Here is an 8,999-nt window from a genome sequence, read left to right as displayed (position 1 = left end):
TGCTAAACATTAATACATTAACTAGCTGGTCACAGTCAACAAGAAAAACGTGCGTGTCTGTCTCTGTGTGCGTGTGTGTGTGTTTTTGTGTTTTAAAAAAATACTAGTAAAGAGCAAAAAAGGGCATAAAGAATTTTCATCTCATTGTTACTTAACTCTTTATTATGGTTGTTCTTTTGTACATCATACATGATTTATCTTCAGCATTTGCAAGACCGAATAAAATTGCTGCTGCACAAAACAGCCATTGCTTTTTTTGTTTTGTTTTGCTTGGTCATGTGACAATAACTAGCTACAAAGCTTCAGATCAGAAGTAAACCTGGTAGGCCAGCAAGTATCCATCGTTGTACATGTAGATCTGCTTGTTGGTGGGATTGTAGCTCAGACTAGCCACTGCTTTAGCTACCTTCTCCAGTGGTATTGCTAGTGAGTTGTCTTCTTTGCCTGTGGCTGTGTCGAAGGCGTAGAACACCTCCTCCCGGTACTCATTAACATAACGAGTTGCGTACATCACACCGCACACCATGAAGGCGTTGCTCGTTGCCTTCTTGAACAGCCTCGTTTCCCACGTCTGTGTCACGTTGAGACTCTTCACCTCGCTGTCCCAAACTAAGCGGCTGATCACGAGGTTACCATGGTTACCTATAGTGGCATAGAGAGCCCACAGTCCTGTTTCATCTGCCTCTACATCAACATCACTATTGAGCCGGCAATCGTAGTAACAATAGGGGAACTTGTTGTTGAAACCCACACCGGTGCCTGGAAGAGTCACCCGTTTGACCTCGTTGGTCTCCAGGTCGTACCGGCAAACGTCTGCAGAGCGGTAGCAGTTATAGAACAGAGCCTTACCGTACAGCACAGCACTGGGACCCTCAATGGCGTTGGGATGGCTGTACGATGAGGCAAATGTAAAGTCTTTGTGGTTTGTTGAGGCCATGAGGTCTTCATAGGTTTGGTAAAGGCGCACAGTGTTGCCCCAGATGTGGCTGCTGAGCAGAGGTTGAACCCAGTAACTGTTCTTCTGCCCATCGCTCTCTTTCTGGGCTTGTTTTCCCCACGAACCAGAGACACAGCTCTTACCAAAAGGGCTGACTTTAGCTGTGATAGGGTCACTGATGTTGGTGATCAGACCTTTGAGACAGTGCCTGTCCTGACCTGGAAAGACAGAAAGATCAGAAGATTTCTGAAGCATATTATAAGAAACAGTCAGTCATTTATCAACATCAGCTGTTAATCATCCCCTGAGGGTGTGTGTTTGCTTTGAAAAGGGGAAGGAGCTCAAATCTGATTTCAGTCACGATCAGTAAAAATAAGCTTTTATTTCTAGAGTGGCATGGCTCTGTATTGGGTTCTCTCCACCCCTCCATGCGTAGTTAGAGCCAAAAATCCAAATCTGAATTCTGTGAGGATCGGTGAAAACATATTATTTATTGCACATGTTGAAAACCCAAGGCAGGTTCAGCAGAACAACATCAAGGCTCAGCACAGAACAGAACAGGAATAACTCATGACAGATATGACAATGATTAAACTCCTAGGACCTGGTGTCCACATATGTGGACATCACATTTTGGCTTGTCTAGACCACAATACAAAATTTTACACACATAGGTGTAAACATGTTTGAAGTAGCAGTTTGGGAGAGAAATGTTTTGTTTTTCATTCAGTGCTCAGAAATCTTTTACTTTTTTTGCTTTGTTACAGAAATTTTGCTAAAAGGGGCACAATTGTTGTTTCTCATTTTGTTTTTGTACTGAGGAAAAATACTGCTGTGTTCAGACACCAAATAAAGAGTTCGGGTCTTAGGAGGTTAAATCAGATAAGGTGGAGTTGCCATGGACGTATGTGGCAAAGGGTCTTGTAGATGCTATTCCTGTTAAGGTACTTTGAAAAGTACCCCATTTATTTAACAACTGGGAGTATAAAAGGACATCAGTTGACTTATCAACTTAAGTTGGCTGGTACTGCCGTCATGGGAATGCAACTCAATTTGACTGAAAAACATTATGCTTCTTTTGGAATGTGGATATAACCTGACCATCAGCTCTTAATTGTTTTCTTTTCTGCCACAGAATTTTCTAAACTCTGTTTTTCTAACTGATGAATGCACACATAAATCTTAAAAACAAAAATTGTGTTTCTCATTAGTTTCAGTTTGTTAGAGCCAAAATACAAATACACTCCTGCCATCTCATTTAAGAATCACTGTCTCAAGGGATCATTGATTGCAACATATTAACTGATAACTGATTTATTCCCTTGTCTCTCTATGTCACACACACACGCACGCACGCACGCACACACGCACGCGCGCGCACACACACACACACACACACACACACATACCTCTGAAGTCTTTGGGGATTGACTTGCAGGTCTCCAACTTATTCTTTAGGTAGCGCAGTTTCTCCTTCACAGTCTTCATGTTAAGCGTGTCTATTGTTTGCATCTTGTTTACATGTTTATGTAGTCTATCAGCCTATCAGAAATGGATATAATATTATTCTATTGATAATTCTGTTACATCACAACAGGTCACTTGTGACCTGACATAGTATAACATCAACTTATTTCTTTCTGTTGTATTTTGCTGCCATTTGCTATTTTAGCTCTACCTCTTTGGAGAGTTTCTGGGTCTCGGAGTTGTTAAGCTGGCTGTGGACCACATCGATGTCCACCTGTAACTGGCTGAGCACCTGGCCCAGCTGGTGCAGGGACAGTTCTGTATACAGGCCCTGGGAGTGCAGGTAGTTGTAGGGCTCCAGCCGGACTGTAAATTTGGTAAACTGATCCTGGATCAGAGGAAGACGTTGGCTGGAGAACGTCAGCTGCAAGAAATGCAGACAAAAAAAATCTTTGTTCAAAGACATGCCTTTTTTTTCCATAGGAACAATGTAAAAATAAACCCAAATTTTAAAAAGTTATTGTTATGAGGGGAAAGAAAAAGTGGTTGGAGAAATGATATAAAAAATAAAGTAACTTTGATAAACAGTTCATCTTTAAATATTGAAACATTGATTGATTGATTCATCATCATCATCATCATTTATTTATTTATATAGCACTTTAAAAACACACCTGGTAGACCAAAGTGCTGTACAATACTAATATGCACATAGTAATAAAACTAGACATAGCAATAAAATAAAAAATAAAAAAATTGATTGATTGATTATACCCATACTCAGTATTCATTATGGTAATAATAATTAATGAATTATTAAATAATGTTTTCTTGATTATTGATTGATTGCTTTTTAATTGTATTACAGTTTTTTTTTATAATACAACGTTAATTCCTGAGAGCTTACTTCAGTACAATAAAGCATATAGATGAGTTCTTACCTCTTTTTGTAGGTTATTCAGAGATTCTTCACAGGTGTGAACTTCCTCCAACACGTACTTAAACTTCTGAGCAGGGAACAGCCACATGGTGGAGTTTAGCTGGCACACACATGCATTTGCCTTCTTGTAGCCCGACACTTGCTGACTCTGGCTGTCAGCCTGATTTTGCAAATAGGAGCATAAATTCTTAAGACTTATATACATGGTAAACAAACAATAACAGAACAATACTACATATAATACTGTGTGACTTACTGTGGATGACAGCAGCAGCAATAGAAGCAGCTGCAGCATTTTTAGAGAAACTGAGATGGACCAACACTGACACAGTCTTCTTCTGTTTTCTTTAGAAAAACTCACTCACAACAAACACAGAATTTGCCCGTTTGCTTCCTGTCACTGATGAGTTGCTCCACAGCCTTAAAACCACTTGGACAAATGACACAACTAAGAACATCAAACTGGTGGTTTGTAAGACCCCTCCCACTTTCTTTATGCATTGTTAGTTTATTGGTTCTCATTTTCACTTTTTCGTTCTAGAGGAGTATTGCATTTTTTTTAAAATGTTGTTGTTTATTTCTCATTTATTTATCTATTTTTAACTATGTAAAGCAAGTCTAATGAACTGCTCACTGATTTTAAAGCTAAATTCACATGAAAAAAAAACTATATCCAATAGCAATTGAGTTTTTATCATATGTTAGTATGAAAATCAGATTTCTGAAAAAGCAGAAGAAAATGATTCAAACAATTTACCTTGTAGTGTTGACGTTTGTAGTCATTAGCTGTTTTATAGTCAACATTTTTTTATGATTAATAAATAAAGTTAAGCTTTAAAAAATGGGCATCTGCAGAGAGGTATTACTTTGTATTGGTAGATGTTAAAGCTTATGTTTGTAAATAAAGTGATATATATATATATATATATATATACACATACATATATATATATATATACACACACACACATCTCACAATACAGAGCTTAGAATGCACAGTAAGGATGTAGTATTATTGCATTATCCAGCTCTGAAACATCACCAGCAGATTGTAGATGGCTGTAGCTTGTAATTACAACAGGTTTAGACTGCTATCGATAAACAAAATATAATAAAGAAACATCTAAGACATGTATTTATCAACATAATTAAAAAAAAACCTTTTGAAATAGACAGTACCAATTATTTTGAGTCACCTTTTTCACTAACTATGTATTTATACACCTCTCTGTATTTAATTATTAGTTATTATTGATATCTGGCTCTCCACAGCGTGTCTTCGTCCTGTCTTCCTCCCCTAACCCAAGCCGGTCACGGCAGAGGCCTCCCCTCCCCACCATGAGAATGGTTCTGCTGGAGGTTTCTTCCTGTTAAAAGGGAGTTTTTGTTCCCATCATTGCCAAAGCTGGACTGTGTGCACTAGGCATGAATGGAGGACCCAATGTGCAGACACCAGGAGGTAAAAAGTGCACTCAAAACAGTTTTATTGCTCAACACGAACGTAACTAAACTGAAAAGAAATGGAGATCATGACACAGACCAAGGAAAACATAAGGCTTCAATACACAGAGGGATAACAAAGGAATGACACACAAGAGGAGAGCACAGCTGGGAGTCATCAGACATAACGAGACCGAGGGGGAGCAAACCTGAAAACATTAACATGGGACACAGACTGTCAAAGTAAAACAGGAAATATAACGCAGTAACGTGGACATGATACTGAGACAGACATGACAAAAGCATAACACTGAACACAGGGAAGGCATATAAACAAAACCTAAGACTGGAAATAAGGAGACACTAAAGAACTTGGGGAGCAAGAAATAAAGAAACTAAATAACAGAATATAGATGAACAAAATCAAAACCACTGGATCACCAGACCCAGGTACCCTAACAAAAGCACTTTGCTCGTGGGGGTCCTATGATTGTGGGGTTTTCTCTATTATCTTTTTAATGTTGTAGGATCTTTACCTTACAATATTTAGTGCAAAAGAGATTTATAAATAAATGTGCTGTATAAATAAAACTGAATTGAATGTAGTCTTGGTTACAGTTTTTCTCAAATCTTAAAACACAAAAGCCAATCCTGTAACCCAAATGACCAGTAGTCTAAACACATTTACGAAATGTAGCCACCATATTCCAGTACCATAAACACATGTCACATGAAGACACAATTCACAAAACACAACCCTCTGTACTCATAAATCTAAACACATTTTCCCTTGCTAAAACACATGTTGCAAAACAACTCTGCTCATATTCTCAAATGAAAGCCCATGTGATGCAAAATGCTTGCCACAGTCACCAATCTTTGAACACAGGGAACACACCTGGCGTCAGTCACTACACACAATGACTCAAAATTGAAGACACCTGTTGCTAATGATGTGACCCCACCTATAAAAGCATAGTTTGGTGAAGATGCCAAACAATCACAATGGATGAAGGCATTCGAGCGTGCGGAAGGAGAAGAGCTGCAGGCCAAAGAGGAAGAGGGGTTGAGATCAGAGGAGGAAGAGGTGAAGGCCTAAGAAGAAGAGGAGTTCGGAGTAGAGGAGGAAGAGAAGGAGGCCAACAAGAGAGAGGAGAAGGTCCAGGTGGGAGAAGAAGACAACCTCGCACCATCATAACAGATGATATGCGAGCAACAGTAATTGATCATGTCATTGTCCATGGCATGACAATGGCTGAAGCGGGACGAAGAGTACATCCAAACCTGAGTAGGTTCACCGTGGCCACCATTATCAAGGCATTTAGACAACACAACAGGTATAGTACGCTATTGCTTTCTTTGTCACACTACAGTTTTACAGGCCTGTGAAAGTGGTCTGTTACTTTACATGTAGTTTTACATATAAATCAGTCAATTGACAACACATGTTTCTTTCTTTAGAGCTGAAAGAATGCCACATAGAGGTGGGAGGGTTGCCATATTCACAGCGGCACAAGAAACCCTCATTGCAGATATGGTCCGTGAGAACAACTGCATTAGACTCCGAGAGATCAGAGACAAAGTCATTGCAGATAATGTAAACTTTGAGAACATTGATGCTGTCAGCGTGTCCACAATAGACCGAGTTCTCCGGCGCCAACAGATGAGGATGAAACAGGTCTACAGGGTTCCCTTTGAGCGCAACTCTGCGCGACACATAGAACAACGTTACGAGTATGTGCAAGTACGTATACATCCATGTCCACAGTACAGTTAGTGGACATACTGTGTTGCTTAGTGGCCTACATTACTTCTGGACAATACTGTGCTACCTGATTGACCGTTCTGAACACCTGTACGCTTTTCCATGTTCACAGAGGATAATGCAGTTGGACGCGATGGCCAGACCCCATGAGTACCTCTTCCTGGATGAGGCTGGCTTCAACCTCCAGAAACGAAGGCGAAGAGGCCGTAACATCATTGGCCAAAGAGCCATCACTGAGGTTCCTGGCCAACGGGGGGGTAATATTTACAGTTTTTCTCAAATGCTAAAACACATGTCACAAACGTTACCACCAGGTCCCCCAATGTCCAAACACAACACCCTTCTCTAAAGCTACATAAACACAACCACACCTTCCCACTGCAAAACTCAAACTCCCACACCAAGAGAGCAGCTCGAAGCTGTCAAAACTGTAAACACTATACACAGCATTACACACTACAGCAAAACAATTGAAAACACAATGCTCAATTTGTGAGAAGGTTCTTTGTTTCATAACTGCCAATGCATATTTTAGAAACTATACAGTAACGGATCGTCGTAGATCTCTGCAGAGGATTAGGCATTTAGATTTGTGAGTTTCATATGAGTAGTATAAATCTATAGAAAATCCTGCATGTACGTACACTACTGTAACACAACTCAATGCAAAAACAGAATCTATTGCACACAACAGTAATCTTGAAAACATGAACAGGGTGTGAAGTTTTTTTATTTACGTTATTCACACCACACACACACCACAATCACTGTGCGGCATCATGTCGCTGAGCTGTTGCTCGCATCTCGTCCGTAATGATGGTGCGAGGTTGTCTTGCTCTCCCTCCTGGACCTTCTCCTCTCCCATGTTGGCCTTCTCCTCTTCCTCGTTGGTCGCTCCTCTTCCTCCTCTCATTTGAACTCCTCTTCCTCATTGGCCTGCTCCTCTTCTTCCAGGGCCAGCTCTTCTCCCTCCTCTGCATCAAATTCCTCTTCCCCTGACTCTGCCTTCATCCATTGTGTTTGTTTGGAATCTTCAGCATACTGTGCACTCTGAACTTGCTTTTACATGTGGGTACAGCATTAGCAACAAGTGTCTTCAATTTTGAGTCATTGTGTGTAGTGAATGACGCCAGGTGTGTTCCCTGTGTTCAAAGATTGGTGACTGTGGCAAGCATTTTGCATCACATGGGCTTTCATTTGAGAATATGAGCAGAGTTGTTTTGCAACATGTGTTTTAGCAAGGAAAAATGTGTTTAGATTTATGAGTACAGAGGGTTGTGTTTTGTGAATTGTGTCTTCATGTGACATGTGTTTATGGTACTGGAATATGGTGGCTACATTTGGTAAATGTGTTTAGACTACTGGTCATTTGGGTTACAGGATTGGCTTTTGTGTTTTAACATTTGAGAAAAACTGTACTCTTTGTGCAGCTATGGGTACGGAGGGGCTTGTCCACCGGCATGCTGTCCTTGGGTCTTACAACACCCAACGTCTCCTCACCTTCCTAGAGGAGCTAAAAGACATCCTCCTGGACCGTCAACAACACCATCCTAGGCTAGCACATCACATGTATGTGATCATTTGGGACAACGTCCGCTTCCACAAAACACACCAAATCAGAGAGTGGTTCACCACCAACAGTGACCACTTTTTAAACGTCTGTCTGCCACCCTACTCCCCTTTCCTGAACCCTATAGAGGAGTTCTTCTCATCATGGAGATGGAAGGTGTATGACAGACAGCCATACACAAGAGAGAACCTCGTACGGGCAATGGAGCTGGCCTGTGCTGACATCCCAGTGGAGGCCTTCCAGGGATGGATTCGCCATTCCAGGGCGTTTTTCCCGCGGTGCCTAGCAAGGGACAATATAGCCTGTGATGTGGATGAGGTGATGTGGCCCAATGCAGCTCGGCGACATGATGCCGCACAGTGACTGTGTGTAATACTGTAAAAAGACCGTGTAGACAATAAAAAAGACTTCACACCCTGATCATGTTTCCGAGAGTACTGTTGTGTGCGATAGATTCTGTTTTTGCATTGAGTTGTGTTACAGTAGTGTACGTACATGCAGGATGTTTTTATAGATTTATAGTCTTCATGTGAAACTCACAAATCTAAATGCCTAATCCTCTGCAGGGTTCTATGACGATCCGTTACTGTACAGTTTATAAAAATATGCATTGGCAGTTATGAACCAAAGAACCTTCTCACAAATTGAGCATTGTGTTTTCAATTGTTTTGCTGTAGTGTGTAATGCTGTGTATAGTGTTTACAGTTTTGACAGCTTCGAGCTGCTCTCTTGGTGTGGGAGTTTGAGTTTTGCAGTGGGAAGGTGTGGTTGTGTTTATGTAGCTTTAAAGAAGGGTGTTGTGTTTGGACATTGGAGAACCTGGTGGTAACGTTTGTGACATGTGTTTTAGCATTTGAGAAAAACTGTAATATCACATATC

The 8,999-nt window shown here is 40.7% G+C and overlaps 2 protein-coding genes across 2 annotated transcripts; one reads left to right on the top strand and one right to left on the bottom strand.

The window, feature by feature from the left end:
* Positions 1-260: 260 nt before the first annotated feature.
* Positions 261-3,714, bottom strand: LOC102305779 (olfactomedin). Its single transcript, XM_005948969.3, has 5 exons — positions 3,601-3,714; positions 3,346-3,504; positions 2,616-2,828; positions 2,347-2,479; positions 261-1,155 (listed from the first exon to the last, which is right to left on the bottom strand). The coding sequence occupies exons 1-5, from the start codon at positions 3,637-3,639 to the stop codon at positions 308-310; spliced, it is 1,392 nt and encodes a 463-aa protein (XP_005949031.1). The 5' UTR covers positions 3,640-3,714; the 3' UTR covers positions 261-307.
* Positions 3,715-4,495: 781 nt separating this feature from the next.
* On the top strand, positions 4,496-8,482 carry LOC121812501. The gene is made up of 4 exons (XM_042214910.1): positions 4,496-6,121; positions 6,246-6,528; positions 6,662-6,818; positions 7,980-8,482. Exons 1-4 carry the CDS (start codon positions 5,790-5,792, stop codon positions 8,480-8,482), a joined length of 1,275 nt encoding a protein of 424 aa, XP_042070844.1. The 5' UTR covers positions 4,496-5,789.
* The last annotated feature ends 517 nt before the right edge of the window (positions 8,483-8,999 follow it).

Source organism: Haplochromis burtoni, unplaced genomic scaffold (assembly GCF_018398535.1).
Source record: "Haplochromis burtoni strain Fernald_Lab_line unplaced genomic scaffold, NCSU_Asbu1 Contig_627, whole genome shotgun sequence".
In the NCBI taxonomy this organism is placed as follows: Eukaryota; Metazoa; Chordata; class Actinopteri; order Cichliformes; family Cichlidae; genus Haplochromis; species Haplochromis burtoni.
The sequence above is the reverse complement of the archived record's forward strand: the minus strand, read 5'-3'. Positions and strand labels throughout refer to the sequence as shown.